At 45.0% G+C, this 24,881-nt stretch overlaps 1 protein-coding gene across 1 annotated transcript; it reads right to left on the bottom strand.

Moving 5' to 3' along the window:
- Positions 1-258: 258 nt before the first annotated feature.
- Positions 259-7,738, bottom strand: ST8SIA3 (ST8 alpha-N-acetyl-neuraminide alpha-2,8-sialyltransferase 3; the record flags this gene model as incomplete). Its single annotated transcript, XM_079717019.1, has 4 exons — positions 259-541; positions 3,075-3,632; positions 6,037-6,156; positions 7,560-7,738. 4 exons carry the CDS (start codon positions 7,736-7,738, stop codon positions 259-261), a joined length of 1,140 nt encoding a protein of 379 aa, XP_079573145.1.
- Between the last annotated feature and the right edge of the window lie 17,143 nt (positions 7,739-24,881).

Here is a 24,881-nt window from a genome sequence, read left to right as displayed (position 1 = left end):
ATACTTCAGACCATTTCGTTAGCAGCATAGTTCCAAATGCAACATTCCCTTTATCAATCAAGTTTAAGTCAGGTGGCTTCCAAGCATCTGTCCTGCTAAGACCCTTAAAAGAGCAGTGCAAAAGGGGGAGAGAAGACATCTTTCCTTTTAAGTGGCAGACAGTCCTTACAAGGAATTCTCTAGGGTTCTATTCTGTCGACTATGCAGTGAGTTGGGGCCCTTTTACATCGGCCGTTTGGCACTTTCTGTTCGCAGTTCTCAGGCACAGCGTGACAGAGTCAGCTTGGTGAGCCCTTCCCCGTGCATTCGGTACAAGAGCTGAAACTCAGCAGGCAGCTGGTGGGACTCCTGCCACTTGGTAGTAAATTTGGTTCCTTTTTTGTCATAGTAATGGTATGGAAGATCTTCCCTTGTGTTGGGGTCAAATCCAAAAGGCCAAAATCCATACAAGTGGATCTCTTCACATATTGCTGACGCAAGGGTGTACATAAGAATACCTGTGCTCAGCCGTTTGGGTGACAAATGTTTGTTTTTCCAGTACCTGTGGAACAATAAGTACAGGTGGATTCAGAGGCCAGTGTTGAAGGTTTTGGTCAGATGGGTCACTGTGACTGGTTTGGGAAGTGAATTTATCCAGGCAACTTAACCCGTACTTGCTTTGAATCTGTCTTGTAGACCACAGAACACCTCAGGGCAGGACCGGCTACATAATTTGTGAGACCCCGAGCAAAATGAAAATGTGGGCCCTTAGTTCAAAAATTATTGAGAATTTCAAGAGGGCAACAGCAGAGTATCAAACCAAGCATCGGCCTTTCTAAGCATGGGCTCGTGTGTTACTATAGAAGTCACACATGTTTGAAGCCATCCCTGCTCTGGGTTGTCCTAAAGAGTGGTGTCTCTGACTCAGTGGTGATGCCATAAAAGCCCACCTGTGAGAATGACTATGCTTCTCACACATACAGGGCCCTTGGGCTAGGGTGGAGGTTGTTTAATCAAAGGGGACCTCCTCTATTACTTCCTTATCCAAACTTAGAGATTAAATCTGTCTTCTTGGGTTTGGAAAGATTGTAGGGCCTTATTTTTTTTCTACCCGCTCGTAAAAAAATCACATTCCCTGTTCCTTTGTCTTAACCAAATGCTCCCAAGCCCTTCTTTGGCGTGCCAGAACCTAAGAAAAGTATTTACACACTTTCTGAATTTTAAAAAATGCTAAATTATGGTTGTTGTTCCTTCCACGTTTAGATAGTAATTTGAAGCCTTCCTACCTAAACTGCCAAATATCTGAGACTGCTGTGGAGTGAGGGTGTGTGTGTGTGTGTGTGTGTGCGTGCACACACACGTGTGCCTTCATGACTGGCTGTGCAGGCATAATCAAACTGTTCATGAATCAGGGTTCCATGGACTGTACTTCCTCCAAGTTTTCATTGAACCAGCATGTTCAGGCCCGAGCTGCTGAAAGGCTGGGGGCCAGGTGGGCCTCACAGGCCGCTTCCTGAAGGTTCTATCACATGCAGTTCCTTCTTCACTACCTGAAGGCTTCACGTGGACATTTCCCTTCCAGGTGAAATTCAGAAGTTCAGTCTTTGTTTTAATATTCTTACCTAAGGAGTTAGAACGGCTTCTGATGTTTCTTTTGGTACAGCTGTACTTGAATAGAGCAAGAGGGGAGCAAAACGATGAGGTCAAAAGACCACAGGGCAGGTTGGCAGGAGGCCTGGCTTCTAATTCTGGTTCTGCCCATTTTGGGCAGTAAATGTTGGGTAAATAACTCGTTCTTTGTACCTCAGTTAACGCATCTTTAAACTTAGGAGTTGGGTTATATTACCTCTTAAGAAGGTAACCATACATCCTGGGAAACTGGAACAGTGCCAGTTTTTGCCTATTGTCTTTGTTGTAATTCTTAATAGTGCCCTTTTTCTTTCAAAGAAAAGGTTCCAGTGTGGACTGTAAATTCTGGCATCACCCTACCTGTTAGATACATACCAGTTGATTACACAATAATTCCTCCTTATATGAGAGGTCAACTACACAGATCTTAAATTTGGAAGACTTTAGAGGACTACAGGATACACTACTATGTACCCATCTACCATGGGATAAAAATTTTACAATCCTTGTTTACCAGACCTCCTAGAACCCACTCTAACTTGCAGTAACATCTGGACAGTATGTTAGGACACTGGGGCTATTCGCATAGGGGAAATTAGAGTTGAGGCAATTTCCTCAGATTATTTAAAGAAAAAATTCTGCAATTAATCTTGCTTTGTAAAATGCCCTGCATTTTACAAATGCCTGCTCCCAATTCTGGCTGCTTATTAGAATCAGCTGGGGAGTTATTAAAAAATACCAAGTGCCTGAGCCTCTCTCCTCCCCCACCAGACAAATTACATTAGAATCTCCTGAATTAGAGCCCAGGCAAGAGTATTTTTTAAATCTCTCCAAGTGATTCTAAGGTACAGCCAGAGTTAAGACTCATCGGACTAGACGAAAATATTGCATCCTGGTTAATCTGTCTTTCAAATTACAAGGGATAACGATGAGCTGATAAAATACTTTTCACATGTTTTGGCACTCAAATCTCGAATTATAAAAGCAGATTATACAATTTTGATTTGTCTAGGTGGTTTTCTAATCTTGGACATCTAAAAAGCACCCAAATATCAAATAAAAAGGAACATTTAAAGTCAACTGCATCTTAAAAAAACCAATTGATTTGTCCACTTTAGTCATGGGTATTATTGGGACATGGCTATCCATTAAAAGAAAATTATTGATTTGTGGTGATTTCCATGACTGCTTGTTAGGCTTACCACCAAGAAAGGGGACAGGGAATGGAGAGGAGAACCTGATGAAACACCAGTCCCTCCATTTGACACTTGGTTACCAGCTGGGGTAGGAGACTGAACTTCGTACCTAGAATGATCCATTCATTCATTACAAAACATAAGCGTTCATTCTAAGGTACTAAGCTAACCGCAACAACTAACTAATCAGTTCGCTACCACCCCCAAGAGATTACAATATTGATTTGCCATCTGGTAGGGTATGAGTTAAAGGCAATAAAATATACACACCTGTTGACATGTTGCATTATATTTCCAGGCCAAGCCAGTTGGACCTTTAACTGACCTCTGTGTTCAACAAAAAAGTCAACTAGTGTCCTGGTAACAGTTGCTGAAGTGTGGAAGAAAAATGCAGGGATCCAAAGAATGGCCCCATCAAGCTTTTTTAAACTGAGAAAAAAGTTGTTACGGTCCTGAATGGTCAAAAGATTGTTGTAATATTTTTCCAGGATGCTGGGGTTGAAGGTGGTAAGGTTGGTTTTCCTTCCAACATCTCTTTGGAAAGCCTCCGTAGGGGCAAAATTGCAACGGAAAACAAAATCTGACTTATCTATTTGTTGTCCACACCGGCTCCCTGTCAGGATCCCACTATTTCCAACCACAGCACAAATATTATAATGCTTATTCACAATGGGTGACACATCTGGAAGCAGCGATCGGAAGTTATTGCTAATAGAGAAAACATATTTATGGCTGGAATAATCATAGTGCATCAGTTGTCCAATCCGAACACTATTCTTGGTCAAAGAAAAATTTTTTATTACATCGACATGCTGAAGAATTTCTTGCCTAAAATAAAAAGAAATTCATTAAATATATCCCATTCAAAAGAATTGATTTTCCATTTTATGTCTTATGCTATTTCATTTAGACAAGAACCGTAGGCACTGAACCCAAGAAAGATTATACATTCATAATTGAAGGAAGAGCTGCTTCAGAATTTACAAACATGTGCTAGTCTCTCAAATTCTGGGTATAGTCCTTTGAAGCTTGTAAATGTTGTAATTTATGGTTTTTAGCTGCCAATTCTTTGGCTTTCTGCTCTACTTGTAAAGTGTATTCGATCAAGGGGGAGGCATAGGCCAAACTGTGTCAGAAAATACAGGGAGCCAATTTACACAGGCCCCAAAGAGCTCACATTAATGCACAAACATTGGTGACTAAGAGTTTGTAACTAGGGACTACTTGTTTGCTATTGGACTGCAGCGTTCAAGGAATATCAAACATCACTGGTGTCCAAATAAGAGCCAAACAGATATGAGTCAGTAATGGTACTATCTATTATTAAGATATGAAAATGGTAATAGCAGTGGGTGTGGTTGAATATTTAATAGAAATGAGATGATAATCTCATTAATGTCCTTTAAATAATGAAAAAGGAACATTTTTCTACTTGATTATATAGAAACCCATTTAAGTTAGAGAAACCTGATTCTTAGAAAAAGAAGCTGTTGTAAATCCTGAAGATGTGTGTATATTCTAAGAATTCAGAGGATAAACAAGGCAAGGGTGATACTTAGCACTAATTTCTGGTTGCTTTCATGTTGAGCATTAAGTGTAATTAAGCGTATCCTCTTAAAGTCTCTGCTATTTAAAATATTTAAGAGAGACCGGTCATATGTTACTCTTCTAGTAGGTTCTTCAGTTCTAAGAAACCACATTGAACCTCCTGTGTCTTTTGCCTAAAAAAAAATAGCAGGAATGAAACTAAATGCTTTGCATATCATCACTTTACCTGGAATCTATTTTTAAAAAATTACTTCATTTGACGAAATACAGAGAAACATAAACTGAAAGCTTTAAGCCAGAACTTCCAAAGTTACTAACAGTGTTCATTACAAACTGTTACAAAGGTAAAGTAAGTTTAAAGTGATACTGGGAAGGTTAATTAAAGCTTACCTAAATGGATTAAAAGGAGGGAAGTTTTGAGAAGGCAATATTGTTCTAACTGGTTATTTGGGTCACATGGCCTAGTGTGGGAAGAATATTTTTATTGAGTCAGAAATATGTTTGGGGAAAAGGTATACTGTATTAGACCCATGAAAAATTTCTGGGCTGTCTATAAAATTAATATTGGATTAAAACCACAAAAGTTAAAAAACTTCAGAGTTTTAGAATTAATCAATTATTGTCATGGACTAACTTCTAATTAATGTTTAAAAATTTTTAATCATAATCATGTGACTGTGTGTCAACCTTTCAGGTAAACATTTTCATGACACCATGGATAGCTACTGAATTTGTTTTAATTCCATCATTAGATTAAAATAAAAGAGTGCAATAACTAGAAATTCTATGACCAAAACACAACACCCTAAATAGAGTGGTAAAATAAGTATTTGTAAAATAAGTATTCATGCCCCTAATGAATACACTAGATGGCTCACATTCCATTTAGCAGCATAATAATCCCACCAAAGAGGAAGGAGAAATGACTTATCTGGGATTGCTAAGAGTTGACCAGATATCACTGAGGAGAATAAATACTTTTGTATGAATCTCTTCCTTCTTCCCCCACCTCCAAAAAACAAAACAAAACAAAACAAAAACCCACACACAACACACAAAAACTCCTTCATGTATAAATGAAGCTGCTACAAGACAATTAAGAACAATGTTGGGTAGCTTTTACAATATGTTAAAAGCTATAGAAGTTTAATGAGAAGAAACAGGTAAAAAACCCAAACCATAAAATACCTGCATATATTTGGGCCGAGATTTTCACTAGTAATTTGTTAGGGATGAAATGTAGTGTCTTCTGTGTTTCAGTGGGACAATACTTTTTTACTTTATTAAAAAAATTTTTTTCTAGTTGGGGAATGAAAATGCATTGCGTGGTATTTTTGTACTTAACTTTTTTTTTTTTTTTTTAAATAAATGACTTTGGCAGTATTAGCCATAATGTTAACTATACATCATGGTGCTCAATTAAGCTCAAGTTAGGGAGGATACTGGAAATATCTTTTTTCCCTTCCATTCAAATTGATCTTTTTGATGTTTTCTTTTTATGAGAGGGCACCACATGTTTAAATTAAAAAAGATTACTTATCAGCCTTTGTTCAGTCAGGCCAAGAAGACAATGCAAATACACCTCGGGTTGGGGGGGGTAGATTTTTGTTGTTTTGTATTATTTCGTTTTGTTTTTGAGCTCCAGAATTCAGAACACCTTTTGGATCTTTTCCCCCTATCCTACCTTTGATGTAAAAACGCTGTCCGATTAAATGTCCACTTAGGTCTGGCTTGGAGTTCATGAGTCAGAGAATGCGGAAAGGGCACAAATGACGGATCTAGAAGCTTCAGCGCAAACTGTGACCTGGAGAGGAGTATGAGTACACAGACAAACGTGCTGGCCTCAGCTAGGGGAAGCCAAGGTAGCCATTAAAGTCCAGCCGGCTGGGAGCGGGGCGGGGATGGGGGGCGGCTGGAACACGTACTGGCTACATCCCGCCCCAGAGCCCCTTCTCATCTGGTCCACTTTCTGCTCCCCACACACACCCGGGAGGAAGAAAGAAAACGAGGGAAATCCGTCTCCATTGTCCATCCCTGCGGGTGCGGGAAAGACCATAAAATGGCCGTCTTACGGAGAGCAGGGGCGGGAGCCCGGCGCTCGGCTAGAAGCTGATGCGCGGAGAGGACCAGGGAGTCAGCACCGCGGACAGCGGCCGCACCACGGCTCGCCCTACCCGCGCCGCCCCCGCCGTCCGGCCGGATTGATTTTTGTAGAACGGGCAGATGAACCGGAGACCCAGGGGAAGGCTGGGGGTGGCTCCTTCCTTAACCTCTTCCTTCCCGAGCCTAGGTCTGGTTTCACTCCCTGTCCCCTGACTGGGGACCCCCCTAGAGGCCGCTGGCCACCTCCACTCCTCTGCCCAGGCGGGGCTTCTCTAGGTTTCGCGTTCTGGCCTGGCCTGGACCACAGGGTGCACTCGGTATTTCCTACCCGCCCCTCAGAGGTTCTGCTGGGGGAGCTCCTAGGGGGGCACACTGGGGCAGAGGCTCTCGACGAGCTGCGCCAAGCTTCGCCCCGGAGCCTTCTCAGTTCAGCCTTGCGCCCGTTGGGGACTTGGAGCTGGGGCGAGGGTAGGCGGCCCTTAGGAGGCTCGCTTCCCGCAGAGGGCGGGGGAATTGCAGAAATCCCGGAAAGGCGGGGTGGGGGGCGATGGCGCGGTGTGCGGGGGAGGGAGGGAAGGATGGAGGTCGAATACCCCAGGGGCTTCGGGAGAACAGACCCGCGCATCATCTGATGGGGTGAAGGGTTGGGGAGAGGAAAGGAGGAGAGCGCAAGAGGAGTCCGGCGCCTGCGCCATTAAGTCGCCCCGGACCGCCCGGAGCCCGGCCGTGGAGTCTGCGGACAGGGGCGCGGGGTAGGCACTCACCTAACGCATGTCCATCTCTCCACGCCCCTTCCCAAATACACACAGGGCCTCTCCCTCCACCATCATTCTCCTTAAACCCTCCCCCCAGTTTTGAAATGGGGGAAGGGATGCCGAAGAAGAATACGAGAATGCAATCACATTGATTAGGACAACGGCTTATAGGGGCTCTGGGTTAAAAAAAAAAAGCACGGGAAGGGTGGTGGTGTAAGAATCAGAGAGACGAATGGAAGGACCACGCAGTTTTCTTGCCCAAAGTGTCTCGGAGAAGGCAAAACACCCCCCTCTGACCTCCCGCCCCCATAAACCAGATACCTGAGGGCGCTCAGCGGCCCGCACTCACCGGAATCCCGCGTGGAACATGTACATTCGGGGCGCCCCCGGGTTGGCATACTTGGGAGTGGTGAAGATGTTCTCCTTTTTCAGGGACACGTAGCTGATGAGCGATAAAATCAGCAGGGCGACGCTGAGCATAACCAGCCCCAGCACACTGGCGACCCGGGCCATTTTGCAATTTCTCATCCCGGGCTGTGTTGGGATCAGGAAAAGCGGGGAAAGCGGTCCATTGAGCGGCCAGCAGCTCGCTGGCGTGTCAGTGTGTGTGAGTGTGTGTGTGAGTGTTCGCGCGCGCGTGTCAGCGTATGTGCCGGGGGGGGGGGGCGTGGGGGTGGGGAGGGGACCGAGCAGGGGAGTCGCGGAGGGCCAGGGCGTAGGGGCGGGCAGGAGCCCCAGAGAGAAGCCAGGCCCCCAAGGCAGGGGCGAGCGGGCCAGGAGGCTGAGCAGGAAGATGGAGGGTCTGCGCGGCGGCGTGGCGATGTAGCTGCGCGCCGTGCGTCTCCGACCGCCGGCTCAGGCTCCCCAGCGCGTTGCCAGCGAGGCTGCCGTCTCCTCTGCCGCCTGCAAGATAAATGTGATTGGAATAACGTTACAGTTCGATCTAAGCACAGGATTTAATTAATGAACTCTAATCTCCCAAATAACCGGGGGAGGGGCGGAAGAGGGAGGGATGAAGGGGGTGGTGGCAGAGGGGGGGGAATTGAGGCTGGAAGGCTGCAGCCCACGTCAATGGCCTTCCCAGCTGAGGGTGCGGGCGACGAGGTGTCTCCGGCCAGACAGAGGCCCAAACTTAGTTCAATGGACAGTTCATTACTTTATAAGTCAATCGTGGAATATAGAGATAAATAACTGGAGTTGCTGTCCTGGAGGATACACAACAGCTGGGTGCTTATGAGATGCAGGGAGAGGGGTTTTAGGAGTAGAGATGTAAAAGCTTCTCTCCTCACCACAGAGCACAGCCCCGGGCCCCACGGATCAGCACCTGCCCCAACACACCCCAGCAAGGAAGTCCTGAATAGCGGCTGGGCCTTGTGAGCGCTGAAAACCTCCTTGGAATCTTCCGTAATCTCTCCCGTATCTGCTTCCTATGCCCAGCGCATACTACACTTCACTCTAAAAGATGGGTGGTGCCTAGCAGAGTTGTAAGGTGAGCTGTGAGTGTGGAGGGCCCGGCTCCCCCTCCCTTTCCTCCCAGTGTCTGACTCCCAGCACTCTGCACGTGGACAACTGGCATGCCCCGGAGGTAACCAGGACTGGAGCAGTTCCCTCTGATTAAACTCTTCCATTGCCCACTTTTCTGACTCATCCCTGTGGCCAGGCCTTCAGGATGGGCCACTCAACTTTGCCCTGAAGCTTAGCTTAGCTTAGACCAGGAGCTGGGGCATCATAAACCTCTGTCCATTATAAATGCCCAGAACTCTCTTTTGGAGGAACTCAGGAACCAAGTAAGAGATGCTGCCTCCGAGGGTGGAAGGAAAGCTCACTGTGTAACACTTTGTGTTGCTGTTTCAATTTGTTTTAGCATATTCACATGTTATCTGTTCTAATATACATTGGAAATAAAAGTTAGTTCATTTTCAGTCATGCCGTTGGATGCTCAGAAGGCAATCTACATGTTTCTTTAGCTCTGTCCTTTGCAAGTAACTTGTGACGTCTTCCCCCTACCTTTACCCTTGGCCTGGTCCTCCCAGGATAGTAAGCACTAAGGAAAGAAGCTGGAGGTGAGAAATCGGCCTTCAGGAGCCTTTTCCAATAAAGCAAGTTGATGTTTTCCAAGGTGGCTATGATTTCTTCTCTCTTGAACTTCTGGTTTTATGGGCTTTGGTGGACCTGATGTTATGGTCTGTCTGTGGGCTATGAATTCTTCAAAGCGGTGAGCTCCTGGGCTGTAAGCTCCTGCAGATCCAGGACCATGTCTTCTTCTGCCCTGTTTCCGCATACTCCCCACATACTGTCTATGGAGAGGCATGCTTAATAAGTGTTTGAGGACCTAATGAGCTCCCTGTGAAACACGTCTGGTTGTGGACAGCAGCGCACAGAATGCAGCTGTCTTTTTCCAGTGGAATAGAGAGTTAGTAATTGTGCACCTACTCAAGATCTTTTATATCAAAATCTAAAAATGTAGGTTAAGAGGACACAATCTTTTCCCCATGGGACTTTTTAACTATGTAAAAATTTTAGAGAAGTCTTACATGTCCGCGCATGATGAATACTTGAAGCATATTTTTGAATAAATACTGTTTTTTTTTAAAAAGAGCTCATATGAATATAGTGTAAAATGCCAAAGGGAATAAGATCTTATGAGAGCTGTCTGGGAATTACACATATTGGAAAAACTCTTCTTTTTTTTTTTTTTTTTTTGTGGTATGTGGGCCTCTCACTGTTGTGGCCTCTTCCGTTGCGGAGCACAGGCTCCGGACACGCAGGCTCTACGGCCATGGCTCATGGGCCAAGCTGCTCCGTGGCATGTGGGATCCTCCCAGACCGGGGCACGAACCCGTGTCCCCTGCATCGGCAGGCGGACTCTCAACCACCGCGCCACCAGGGAAGCCCCAAAAGTATTTTTCACTTTTTTTTTTTTTTTTTTTTTTTGCGGTACGCGGGCCTCTCACTGCTGTGGCCTCTCCCGTTGCGGAGCACAGGCTCCGGACGCGCAGGCTCAGCGGCCATGGCTCATGGGCCCAGCCGCTCTGTGGCACGTGGGATCTTCCCGGTCCAGGGCACGAACCCGCGTTCCCTGCATCGGCAGATGGAGTCTCAACCACTGCGCCACCAGGGAAGCCCGGAAAAACTCTTCTTGAACAAGAAGTAGAGGGACACACCACGGAGGCCAGAGTACTGGTTACAGCTCCAGGCTCTGAAGTCAGCAGACTGGACCTCAAACGCTGACTCTGTGACCTTGGATAAGTTGTCAGCATCTCTGTGCTTCAAGCTCCTTATCTACATAACTGAAATAAAAACCTCCCAGGATTTTGGGGGAAATTAAACAAGGCATGTAAAGTCCTAGATACAGCTCCTGGCTTGTATTAAGCAGTTAATAAATATGAGCTAAACAGCTTGGGCAAGTCTTTTTTTTTTTTTTTTTTTTTGCAGTACGCGGGCCTCTCACTGTTGTGGCCTCTCCCGTTGCGGAGCACAGGCTCCGGATGCGCAGGCTCAGCAGCCATGGCTCACGGGCCCAGCCGCTCCGCGGCATGTGGGATCCTCCCGGACCGGGGCACGAACCCGTGTCCCCTGCATCGGCAGGCGGACTCTCAACCACTGCGCCACCAGGGAAGCCCTGGGCAAGTCTTTAGTGTCTTTCTCTGACCCCATAAATATCCTGCTCAGAATGCATAGAAAAGGATGTACTTGGTGAGGCATTTTCCTATGGAAAATGACAAAGATCGAGAAGCTCTTTGGTGCTCTTACAGCATTACAGGCTTTCCTGGAACATATGATATGGACTCATTCTGCCTGGATTTAAAAATTGATGTATTACTTATGCTTAGCACACTTCTGCGAACCCTCTAAAGAAAGTCCTGCTAGGATAATTCCCATATGGCATATGGATCACTGAAGGTCATGTGATGTAAAGGAACCAAATTAGCCAGAAAATAAACAGGCACGCAGGAATCCTATGCCAGGCCTAAAGGTGACAATGGATTGCTCAGTAATTACCAGAGGAAAAAATCTTGGGAATGCTGCTTCAAAGAGTAACTGCAGCTACTGAATATGGTATTTTTCAGGCCTGGGATTATAGCTACTTAGTAAATTAAAAAATAGGGTACTTTTACAAAATATCACTTTTTCAGATTTCATTGGAAATCAGACCTCTATAGTAGTTCAGGAGGGCAAATACAAGAAATACAGAAATGAAAGACTCCTTTGACTTAATATTTTCCAGGGGAGTTGTTATTTTCGAATACATGTACTTCCCCACTTTTTGTTTGCAAAAAGTACCCACATTTTGCAAACATGGCTCTGTTGCCCTGTGTACTTCCTCACCAACCCATACCTACCAAGAATAATTTATAGGCACCACTTGGATGGGAAAGCTGGGAGGGATGGTGTCTTTTGTTAGAAATGACATCATTCGTTCATTTATTTCTGTTTTTTTTCATCAATTTATTAAGTCAAATGTGTTGGTTGTCAGACACTCTGATAGGCAGACTCAGGGGTTATAAAATTACTCTTGACCTCATAATGCTTATGGTCTTGTGAGGGAAGAGAGGAGTAAGCATTCTGGCAGTACTATGTGAAGAGCTCAACAACAAAGGATTGATGAGAGAACTGGGTTATAAACTGTGTCTGGAGAGGTTGGTGGTGGGGTTCTTCATAGAGGGCAACCTCTGAGCTGGATTTTGAATCATGAGTGGGGTTCATTAGGTAAAGAAGTTTAAAAAGGATGTCCCAAGTAGAGGGAAAACAGGAGGCAGGGAAGATTATGGTGGGCTTAGGGAAGAGCAAGAGGGTGAGTTGACTGCCACAAAGAAGAGCCCACAGAGGCTCCTGATGAGATGCCGTATCTTCAGCAGTGCCGTTCAGAACTGTCCAAAGTCTGTAGAGAGGAACGAATCAATCTCATTTGAACCGAATGGGTGTAGGAGCAGCTGGAGTCAGGCCCACGGAGAGATGGAAACAGCGACTGCTCATGTGGACGTCAGCTGATGTGTCCAGTGGCCCGCCAGCCTGTTTTGTGCCTTAATTTATGAATGAAAAAAATGGACCATTTTCTGTTATGAAACATTCTTGAATAAGGCATCATGGAGCTGACTTTTGGAAGGGCAAGTGACCCCTCCAGACGACAGTCCACTGGGAAACCCCCCAAGAGCAGTTTCCCAGTGGACTGTCCCCAAGCCACATGTGATGGAGTTCTTTCTGTACCCTGTTGCCTGACTCCTTCATTTCTACTAGGTCTAACAGTGGCCACAGAGGAAAGATCTTGGGGTCCTCTGGATTTCTACCTCCTATTTCCCCCACAGAAGATAAATACTTTATGAGCTCAGAGGTGGGAAAAGCCATTGTGGTCAAAGAGAGCTTCATGAAAGCTCTCAGATGGAACTGAAACTAGAAAGATACATGGAAGTTTCCAGAGATGGAGATGGTAACAGGGGCAAGGCAGTCAGGGACAACGAGGCTGAAAAAAGATGCAGAGGCAGAAGAGAGAAAGGCGTGTTGGGGCCAGTGAACTAATAAGCCCCCTTGGAATAAGGTGAAAACAGTCAACGTGTATAGAACACTTATTAAGTGCCAGGTGCTTTTTATACATTATCTGTAATCTTTGCACCAATCTGGTGAGGAAGGTATAATTCTCCTCACTTTATAGCTGAAGAAACTGACGTTAAGGATTTGCTCAAGGTGAAACCTCTTTGACTTTAAAGCCCACCCTTTCGACAGCTGCATACTGCTTGTAAGCAGGTCCAGAGACAGACAGCTGGAAATGTGTGCAGGCCTGGGAAGTTTGAAAGCATCATCCTTTGACAGTAAGAACCAATTAATGCTACCACCATTGAAGATGATGATGATTTCGTCATCTCACTTTTATTGCACACCTGCTGTGTGTTGGGTATTATATGGGCATTTTACATAAGTAATCTCATTCAATCTCCGTTTCATCCCTCTGATGGTATAATGACTGCTGCCATTTCAAGAATGAGAAACTGAGGCTCAAAGAAGTTAAGCAACTTGCCAAGGTCACACAGCTACGGGCTTTAATGTGTCCACTGGTATTCCAGGGCCAAGAGGAAGTGGGCTTTAAACCTCCTCCCTTGGTCATTGTGTCTCAGGGCTACTGAGGAAGAGAATGCCTCTTTAAAAAAGCCATTTAATCACAAGGGTTGGTGGGGGTGCGTGGCAACAAGGAAAAGACCACAGTGATACATCTGAAAGGCAGTGGACTGCTCTGTGGCTGGGAGAAACCTGAGTAGGGCTGGAGCCTGGGCACAGGGGTGGGGGCGGTGCCCAGCCATCCCGTGGGGAGAGTCAGGAGACAGCATCTTATTTTCATTGTATACTTCAGTGCCAGCACAGCACCCAACACAGCTGATGCCCAGTGTGGAAAGAAGGCAAGGAGCTTCTCTGCTCTACAGCATACCTGAGGTGCAGGTTAGGGAGAAGGTCGGTCTCCAGTACTGATTGTAGGGAAAGATCATTCGCCTTGAATGGGATATGTGAGTTGGCTTGCTTACTGAAGAGAACACGTTTAATTAAATACAAAATATAAAGCACAGGAGGGATGCACTGTGAACAGTGAAACGCCCTCCTACCCTTATCTCCCTAGAGACAGCTACTGTTACCATCCAGAGATGCCCTGTGCGTTCATAGGCATTTGAGCATGTATTAATTTTTATTTTATTTTATTCTTTTTAATATATTAAAAAATTTATTTATTCATTTATCTATCTATCTGTTGTTGGCTGCGTTGGGTCTTCATTGCAGTGTGCGGGTTTCTCATTGCGGTGGCTTCTCTTGTTGCGGAGCACGGGCTCTAGGCGCACGGGCTTCAGTAGTTGTGGCTCACAGGCTCAGCAGTTGTGGCTTGTGGGCTCTAGAGCTCAGGCTCAATAGTTGTGGCACACGGGCTTAGTTGGTCTGCAGCATGTGGACTCTTCCTGGACCAGGGATCAAACTCGTGTCCCCTGCATTGACGGACGGATTCTTAACCACTGTGCCACCAGGCAAGTCCCCGTATTAATTTCTAAAACATAAATGCTGAGAGCAGTTTGAAACGATTTTTGTTTCAAGGTTTTTATCTGTATCTTTTACAAAAGACATTTTGCATAAAATTTTAACACTTCAGATGTTTGCAATGATTACATTTTCCAGAAGCTGAGGAATTACTCATTTTGCGCCTACAGACTTCTCATAAAGCTCAGTGAAGCATCTCCATGTGAAAGGAATACAAGAACTTCAAATAGCCTTTTCTTCAATGAATAAATAAAATATATTTGGAAAGCCGTCTTAAGGCTTTTTGCGGTCCAATCCCTAGGAAATCGTTGGGAAGAGCTATTACGTTCAATTGTGTTAATCTCCTGGGTCCTTGTATAGAATTTCGACTTTTCAAATGTTTGCAGCGATTCCTTTTTCTAGAAGCTAAGGTATTATACTTGGAGAAGCTACTGCTTCTTGAAAAATAATCTTACAGTTAAGCTTTAAGCTATTCTTATGTCTATTGTGTCTATCGCACAGACTGTGGGTACAGGAAATCACCCATGGTGAGAGCAACCACAGTGACATTTCCTAGGTGCCATCAGGGGAGGTGTTTTTAAAAAAAATCTCATTTTAGCCTTCATCTTGAGTTTTGGGGCATTGTTTTGTTCTTTGTGCTTCTGAAACTGTAATTGTCAACAACATATCTCTGAGAGCAGGGGGAAAAACACTTTTGTTTGTATATTATTATAACAAAAAGCGATAAAATTTCCATGTAATTTTTTAAAAATGAGCTATCACATGCTGATTTATTGATGAGTATGGCTTCCACAGAGGAAATGGTAGGAACTGTTGAAGGATGGACTGCTAAGTATCCCCTCCTCGGTCTGTGGACGCCCCTCTCCCGATTATAAGCACGTGCCTCTAGCTGAGATTTCTCATGTTGTGTTCACAGGGAATTCACAGGAATAAGAGGTCACTGGACTTCCCAATATTGAAAAACTCAGTCTCAGTAGGGCAGTGGGGAGACTGAGCTACATCATGTTATATACCATGGACCTCCACGTTCTGTGTCATGTTCACAATAATGCTATATGATAGTATTTTATTCCTTGTCGTAGATAAGGGGAAAAGAGACTAAGGGGGATTAATGTACTTGGCCAAGTTCACAGCAGCTATTTTAAAAATGGGACTGAGTGACTGCATAGTTATTCCTCTTTTCACCAATCCTGGTTGCCTTCCATGCCAGAAGTTTAGGGTCTATACACTGGGGCATGAAAGATGCTTCCTCAAAGTGAATATTTCTCATTTAAAAAGGAGTCAAGGATATAGTATCCCCCTTGGCTTCTGTATCCCTTTCTCCTCAGGGTCAGCTTTTTATAAGGATGGTTGAACATGAGGAAAGTTGGCTTCTCAATGGATGAGATGATCGATGTAAACTTGGGAAGAATCCTTTATATCTTTATTTCAAAATTCTATTTTACTCGGTAGTTTTACTTGCAAAGACTCTAAGTCCTGTTGGAGGTGGTGTAAGGTGAGGGAGTGTCTAGCTTTGGGTGTTTGTACTTGTGTTTGGAGGAGGGCAATTTTGATGTAAGCCTTTTTTGCAGGTAGAAGAGGTTGGGTGGAGACTTGCAGGCAGATGGAGAATGTAATTACCACCTTCTCCCTAACAGCAACCCGAGTAGAAGGAGCCAGGGCAGGCTCAGAGGCGAGAGGGAGGTAACTGATCTTCCCCAGCATCTCTCCGATGCTTACACCTGTTATCTGACACCTGGCTTAATTCCCGTGGAGGAGCTTTATTCCTGCTCTGAGTTCAAGCTGCTCATTAGAAAAAAGAAACCCAACCATTATGTATGCCATGTCCTTCACAAAGAATTGTATTGATCTTGTATTTTTCCCAAAGGAAAATATCCAACAAAAGTGAGTAGAGAGCATGTTGTAATGCTATTTTTCTCCTCTGTGATCATCTAGGATTACAGAAAGCCTCCCAATTGGACCTTAGTCACCATCAACAGGTACCACTGCTCACCTGGGGGCAGGTGCTACCTCAAGGGCAATCAGAGTGCGGAACGCTGAGAAGGTTGCTTCATTTCTTGGAGACCTGGCATGACATATATTATGTATGTAGGCGTATCCAGGTATGATGTAGACTCCAAGGTGGTTACTGAATTCTGCTGGTTTTGGCTTAGATTTTGGACAATCTTTCCCCATCTGCCGGGGGAATTAGGCTTTTCTGACCCTGCAGCATTGTCTGCACTCCCAGATGTCCCCCAGTCTGTTCTCTGCCTTCCCCATTCTCTATGACAATTAGGACTGACAACTAAATGGGGACCTTGTAACATCAAACTTTTTAATCTTTACAGCAATATCCTTCAACTCTTTAGTTTTATGTTGTATGGCTGTGCATTTAGCAATTTTAGGTAGGATTTGCAAAACTGTGGAACCTTCATCTATCATAGATCTGGTGTAAGACTAGCGGTGAAAAAGTGAGGGTTGCAGACAGCATTAGACCTTTAGATAGTGGCTGTGAGCACTTATCAAAGGATGCTCTCTTTGTGAGCTCAGAGTGGAAAGGGATGCTGGTTCCACGTAGGTCTTTACAACTGATAATCACTATCTTTGGGGCAAAAAACTGACAACCATATAAATCTTACATTTTTATAGCACTTCAATCTTTTTTCAAAGTACTCTCACATCTATTATCCCATCTTGACCTCCCCAGGAAACTGTGAGTTGGGCACAGCAAGTATTTCTATCCTGATTTCATAGATAAGACACAAGGAGGTTAAATCCCACAGCAAGGCAGAAGGAGACTGAGACTAAACATCCATGTCTGATGTTAAGACTGCTAGTCTCTCCACTACAAAAAACCCTGTCCTTTTCTATTCTCTGCAATCTAGCCTCTACGGTTGAAATCACTTTATTTAGAGCAGTGTTTCTCAACTCACGCTGCACATTTAGGTCACCTGAGCAACCATTAATACCAATGCCCAGGCCACATCCCAAACCAGTTGCTAATGCAACTGGATCTTGGCAGTAGCTCCCAGGCATCTGTATGTTTTAAGGCACCTCAGGGGATTCTGATGCACAGTGAGGACCAAAAACCATTGCTAGAAGCTGACCAGTGGCAACCCTCCTGTCAAATTCAGTGGCTTTTCCTTCTCTATTAGCCGGGAGCCAATGGATGTTAATTTCTTCTTTAAACTCACTCCTCCCTCCATAAATGACATTCTCTCGGTTCCCTATTCTTCTCTGAGGGCGCCCTCCCAGTCTTATTTCTTCTTCACCATCTTTATTTTGTCTTCCCAAATTACATGACTTCAACCTCTCTCTTTTCTCTGCATGGTCACACAGGATACAGGGAATAGTGTGAGGGTTTGTGCAAAGGGTCACTTATTTTCAAGGGCTTAAACATTAGAAAGCAAGCCAAACAAGAGCAGAGACCTCATTCTGATCACTGCTGCAGCTCTAGAACCTAGGACAGTTCTAGACCCTAGGATAGTTCTAGACCCTAGGATAGACACATGCTCAATAACTGGATGATCATCTACTTGACTGAGCCTCGTATCTGTGTATACAATCCTGACCTGCATTCCAGTCTTGTCCCTCTAATGCCATCTCTTGCATGTGCCATCTTCTTAAACCTAACTTGTTCGAAACTGAACACATCATCTTCTTTCCTCCTACAAACTAGTTCTTTTAAATGTTTCCCAACCATTTCGTCACTCCCAAGGGCCTCATCCTTTTCATCCTGTAAATCAGCCTTGAATCTGCTTCCTCCTTTACCTAGGCTTACATCATGATCTCCCCATTTGGCTGACACTGCCCTGCCCGTGGCTCTGGCAGGGAAGCAGTTCGAGGCTGTGCTCTGTGCACTAACTGGAGCAGAAGTGAGTCCACCCATCCACTGGCTGGTTGCCCCTACGGGGACCAGGGAGAAAGGCTCTCAGTTCCCTTGGAATGTGGAGGGAGAACATGGGGAACATTGACTGGAAGAGATTGAGGAACTACCAGAGTGACTTTGGCAGCCAACTTGCATGGACACGGAATGGCTTTCTAGGTTTGGTTCTATGTCCTGTGAATCTCACTATGGTAATTTCATTCTCTTGCCACATTTGGCTTTGCTCTGGCCAATGGGACATGAAAGGAAGTGTCTGGGAGAGTTTCTGAGAAAGATTACCTCTGTTTTAAAATGAGACCTGAGGGAAAAGCAGTCACTCTTCTTCCCCTGGACATTGTCATTGTTTGTCATGAGGTTTGGAATGGTGGCAGCCACCTTGTGACCATGAGGGGAGATAGCTGAGGACAAATCTAACACTGGGGATGATAAGGTAGAAAGTCAGAAGGAACCGGGTCCTTGAGGATATTGCAAGGAATTGATTTAACTGATCTTGCAGCTTCCCTTTACCAGGACCTCTAGCTATATGTGAAAATAAATCTTCTTTACTGTTTAAACCAGTTGAGTCTGGGCTTAATTTGACCAAAGGCATCTTAACTGACATAATGCCATGCCACATTGTTTAAACTCTGATGTTTATTTTTTTTTTTAAATCTGGTCCCTCCTCTGATGTCTCTGGGACCTCCTAAAGAGAGACTTTTGAAGTCTTAAAGAGAGGCAGTAGTGCTAGATGAGGCCAGTGTTTCATTACCCATGGGAGGAGATGAAGGAAAGGCTGAAAGAGAGAAAGGAAAATAAAGGGGAGTGGGGAGAAGAGAGTGAAGTGGCTCTGCACAGCTCCCTGCCCCCACCGAACCTATGTGAAGGACAGAAGTTCCCCAAAGTTTCTTATAAGGACCCCCAGGGGCATAGCCCAGCACCTCCCCTACATGTGGACTCAGCTCTTCCTTTCTGGCTAGCCAGCTCTCGTCAGTAACCTGCCAAAATAACATAAAGCGTCAGGTTAATTTTCCCCTTACTTTCACTTAAAGAATTTTATGCCCCTAATACATTCCTCCAAAGCATCTTTGAGCTCATCTGAATAGCAGGCCTTTACCCACTCTTTATGTAATGGGAACATACTGTGTGCCCAAGTTCCGTGCTCTGGGGATCTAGTGGTGAACGACACACACAAGGTCCCACTCTCATGGTGCTAATACTGTGGGAGCATATGGTGCTAAGTGCGATGTAGAAACTGTAAGAGGAAATGTGATAAAGGGTGTGAGTTTAAGCTGAGGCCCAGAGTAGAGCAAAGAGCCAGCCAGGCATTCCCGGAATAAGGAACAGCAAGTGCAATGGGCCAGGGGTCAGACTTAGCTTGGCTTGTTTGTGGAACAGAAAGGTGGGTGTGGTTGGCAACGTGGTGAGGGTGAGGTTGGCACCAGATCTGTAGGCCCCTGCAGCATGTGGAGTTGGACTTCATCCTGGGTGCAGGGGGAAGCCCTTGGGTGGTCTTAGCAGTGGAGCAGCAGGATTAGATGTATCATTTTGGAAGCCATTCCTGATACCATGTGAGGAAGAGTTCACAGGACAGGGACAGGGACTGAAGCCGGGAGAACGGCACAGTGGTCTGAACCAGCACAGTGGTCCAGAGGAGAAGAGGATGGTTGATGGGAGGACTGGGGTCCCTGTGTTCACAGGGCTCATTGTCTGGTTGGGGACATAGATAAACAAACTGGACATTCGGATAGAATACGTGCTGCAATAGGAAAATTTACAACCCGGCATCCTGTTGTTCCTCTATTACGCCTCCCAGTTCTGTGGGGACCTGGTTTGTAGGGGACCTAGTTTGGCAGGAGGCCCAGGGGCTGAGCAACTGGAAAGCAAGTTTCTCCTTCTAGTAGGGAGGGAAAGAACTCAGCCTCATCAAGCATGTGTGAGGCACATTTTGTGCTTTTTGATGTGCACATGCCTTGACTTTCAAGTGAGATTTTAGGTCTTTTGCAGAAAGTGATGCTTTTTACTTTTTGTAACCTAAGTGGAAGCTGGTATGTGTTAACCGTTCAATAAATACTAGTCAGTGTTTGTCAGTGATTCCTGCACTCAGTTGAGAGATGATAAGAGAGTCTGGACCTTACCAGAAAAGGAACTCAGTCAAGGTCCCAGGAAGAAACAGTAGTTAAAACCAAACGAGGCATTTGAAGAGAGTTTAATAAAGGTGTGGGCAGGGATTAAGGAGACCAGTAAGGGATGGTGAAGCATCACAGGGCTAACGGCCGTGGGGAGCTCTTACTCCCCTCCTGAAGGGCAGGAGAGCAAGGGGCCACCAGAATCCAGAGAGGGTAGGTGATGAAAAAGCAAACCTGCAGGAGCTGTGGCCTCCAGGGGCCAACTCATGGCAAACAACTGCCTGACTTCATGCTATGTCCAGTCTCTGGTCTCCAGCTGGGGTCTTGCATTAGCTGAACCTAAAGCCAGAAGGCAAGTGAACCCACTGATGCAGTCCAGATCCAGGCCCCCATCCCTGGGCACGAAGCAGAGTGGAGAGTGGCTGTGGAGGTGCAGACAGAAGACAGCTGACACAGGAAACTTGCCCCTTCCTTTTGTAGCACCGACTTTAGAACAGCAGGGACTGTGTTTTGTTAGAATCAGAGTAAAGCCGTCATCACCATTGTCATCATCATCATCATTCCCATTTACAAAAAAAGGAACCTGAACAGTTCAAGGTAATGCGATTCATCGGGACGGAGCCAGGATAACATCGGAAGCCTTGGGTCTCCTGGTTCAGAACTTCCCACCATCGCACCCAGCACCTCCCCAGCCATCCTGCTCTTGTCGCCACATGGATGGCTCATCTTCATCTTCATAGTTAACCCACCTCATGCCTGGCAGGTCACCGTAGAGGACCCCTGTACTACAGAATCCCCCGAGTCTGCACACCAGGCAGCCATTGGCGATTTTGTATTTGTACCACAGGCAACATCACTCTAAGCCCCCGGAAACTGGGAGCCCAGGAGTCACACCAGGTCCTAATGAAATTCCAAGGCAAGGATGCTAATGACCAAGGAGCTACCTGATCGGAATGGTCTCTCCTCTCAGCAAGCGGGACACAGTGTTCTGTGGCTGTGCCCGCTGCTGGCGAAGGCTGCCTTCCAGGAGAGACTCCTCCCGGGCATGTGCAGGGGGTCGGCCTCAACAGGCGTGGCTCCATTGGTTTTGAGGTGAAGGGGCTATTTTCTAGGGTTTCATCCTAAGAACTGTAAAATGGAGACAACGTGGGACTTCACTCAACCCTGTCTGTTAGAAATAGTGACAATTCTTGAATTAAGAATTAAGAGCATTTAGGAGAGTGGCCTAGTAATAACAAACGACAGACTAATATTTATTGTGTTTATTACGTCAGGCAGTGTTCTAAGCACTTTTTCATGTGTCATCTAACTGAATTTTTTCAACTTTTTAATTAATTAATTAATTAATTAATTAATTAATTAATTAATTTTTTTATTAGTTTCTGCTTTATAACAAAGTGAATCAATCATACATATACATCTGTTCCCACATCCCTTCCCTCATGCATCTCCCTCCCTCCCACCCTCCCCATCCCACCCCTCCAGGCGGTCACAAAGCAAATTTTTTCAACTTTATGCTGGAGGTATGGGTATTATTCGGATGGTCCATCCATATTTCCCGGGTCCTTTCATCTGCTCCCCTCCTGTGGCTGCCTGGCACACCTTCTCCTCTCTCCCTAAGCCTCCGCACCACCTTCCTCTTTCTCGCTCTCACCCGATGACTCCTCTGAGGAACTGAAAGCACCCAGAGCAGAGCTTCCGCACCTGCCTGTCTTCTACCACCATGTTGCGTCAACACGCTCCCCTCCCTCTCATCCATTCCCCTGGATGAGCTGCAGCCCTGGAACTTGTGCACTAGACCGTCCCTGGCCTCGCCTACGCCAGGGCAGTGGTTCAGCCCTGCTTCTCTCCTGCCTCCTCAAAATGTGGCTCTCCGCTGGTTCCCTCCCAGCAGCCTGCCAACACACTTTAACTTCTCCTATTTAAAAAAACTCGTCTCTTCGCAGATGTAGAGAACAAACGTATGGACCCCAAGGGGGGAAAGCGGCGGGGGGATGGTGGTGGTGGGATGAACTGGGAGATTGGGGTTGACATGTATACACTAACATGTACAAAATGGTTAACTAATAAGAACCTGCTGTATAAAAAAATAAATAAAATTCAAAAATTAAATAAAGTAAAAAAAAAATTCGTCTCTGGACTCCATTTACTCGTCCAGCTGCCACCCCAATTTTCTGTCGTCTTTTTTTTTAATACATGTATTTATTTTTATTTATTTTTGACTGCTCTGGGTCTTTGTAGCTGCGCAGTCTTTCTCTAGTTGTGGCAAGTGGGGGCTGCTCTTTGTTTTGGTGCACGGGCTTCTCACTGCGGTGGCTTCTTTTGTTGCAGAGCATGTGCTCTAGGCATGCGGGCTTCAGTAGTTGTGGCTCTTGGGCTCTAGAGCGCAGGTTCAGTAGTTGTGGCGCATGGGCTTAGCTGCTCCGTGGCACGTGGGATCTTCCCGGCCCAGGGTTCGAACCCGTGTCCCCTGCATTGGCAGGTGGATTCTTAACCACTGCACCACCAGGGAAGCCCTTGTGTCCTCTTTTATAGCAAGACTCCTTAAAAAGGGTTGTCTATTCTTTTCTTAGAAAACTTTATTGAGGAATAATTGACAAATATAATTGTATATATTTAAAGTACACAACGTGATGATTTGACATACATATAAGCTTGGAATGATTGCCAAGATCAAGATAATTGATATACCTATCAGCTTACATAGTCAACATAGTCAACTTCCTCCCCCCTCTCTTTGTGGTGAGAATGCTTCAGATCTACTCTCAGCAACTCTCAAATATACAATACCTTATAGTTAACAGTGGTGTTGTATACTTGAAAAAAGTTACCTGTTTTGATGTCTCAAATTCTCCCCAGAACCCACTCTAATCAGGCTTTTCCTATTGCTAAATCGAATGGTCCATCTTAGTCCTAAGTTTACTGGGCCATTATCGTCATTTGACACGGACGATCACTCCCTGCCTGGAACATTTTTGTCTCTGGATTCTGGGACTTCATGCTCCTGTGAGGTTTCCCCCTCCCTCACTGATTTTTCTTTCTCGGTTCTTTGCTGGATTCTCCTCATCGTCCTAATCTCTCAACCGCGGGGAACCCCAGAACTCAGAACTCAGACTACTAACTTGTATCTACACTCATTCCCTGGATGGACTAAACTGGTCTCATGACGTTAAATACCTACCTGTGCCGACAATGTTCAAATTTACGTTTCCAGCCTGCACCTCCTCCTATATTCCTGGCTTATCTCTCCTCCGTAACACTCAACACCATCTACGTATTTTACTTATTTGTTTATTTTCCCACAGTCAAATGTAAACTCTGGGAGGGAAGGGATAATTTTTTAGAACTTTGTATTATGAAACATTTCAAGTATACAATAAATCCCTTATATCCATCATCCAGCTGCGATAATCACCAACTCCTGCTGAATCTTGTATCATTTACACCATCCCTCCAACCCCCCTGGATTAATTTGAGGCAAATTACAGCCATCATACCATTTAATCTATAAATACTTCCATATGTATCTCTAAGATATAAGGACACATAAAATACAACTATAGCAATTCCTTAATACTGTTGAATATCCAGTCAGTGTTCAAATTTCTCTAATAGTCTCAAATGATTTTTTAAATTGTGGTAAAAATATACATTACATAAAATTGACCATTTTAATAATTTTGAAGTGTACAGCCCGGTGGTTTTAAGTACATTTACATTGTGCAACCATCCCCCTCATCCATCTCCAGAACTTTGTCATCATTCCCATCTGAAACTCTGTACCCATTAAACACATAAGTGATTTCTTACTAGTGTGTTTGTTTGTATCAGAACATGTAAGATCCATAGATTGCATGTGATTATTTCTTTTAAGTTCATAGGTTCCCCCTCCCTCTTTCTCACCCCTCCCACTTGGTAATTTTTGTTGAAGAAACTGGGTGGTTTGTCTTGGATCTTGCTGGTTATATTCCCATCATGTCATTTAACATGTTCCTCTGTCCCCTGTATTTCTTGCAAGCTGGTAGTTAGACCCAGAGACTTCTTCAGGTTCAGGTTTGGTCTTTGGCTGTTTGCCAGGAGTACTTCATTGGTGCTGTGTGTCAGGAGTCACGTGGTGTCTGGTTATCTCTTTTGTGGGGTGTGAGCGGCCATTGATGATCAAGCCCAGATTTATTGACTCAGTGGGTGTTGTAAGATGGTGATATTTTATCATTTCTTTTCTTTACTTTCCAGAACATTCCTGTAGAGTGAAACATCCCCACATCAACTCTTGAGTTACCTTGAGATACAGCTCATTTAGGAAAGTTGAATTAAATGCTTGATTTTTTTCAGTTTTCAGAATAATACGTCTAGCATCATCATAATGTGGCCATTTAGAAATATCCATGAGTATGAACTGATGGACTTTTACAAATGTGATGCGTTTCAATCCATTGCCGGTGTTAGTCTTATCGATGCTCTTCCTCAGCTAGTGGGAGTCCCTTCAGTTTGGGTCCCAAGATCTTTTGACAGGACTTTGGATGGCTGCCTTGCTTTCTGGGGTGACAAGATGATCCAGGCTCATCTTGTACATATTCTGCTCTAGACCTGGGATCCTTATCTGTTTTGTTCATTGCTGTATCCTCAGCATTGTTGTATGTGCCAGAATAGTGTCTGGTGGTTAGCAGGTGCAAAATGAATACTTGTTGAA

Source organism: Hyperoodon ampullatus, assembly GCF_949752795.1.
Source record: "Hyperoodon ampullatus genome assembly, chromosome: 13".
Taxonomy (NCBI): domain Eukaryota; kingdom Metazoa; phylum Chordata; class Mammalia; order Artiodactyla; family Ziphiidae; genus Hyperoodon; species Hyperoodon ampullatus.
Note: the sequence above shows the minus strand (reverse complement) of the source record. Positions and strands in the feature narration are given on the sequence as shown.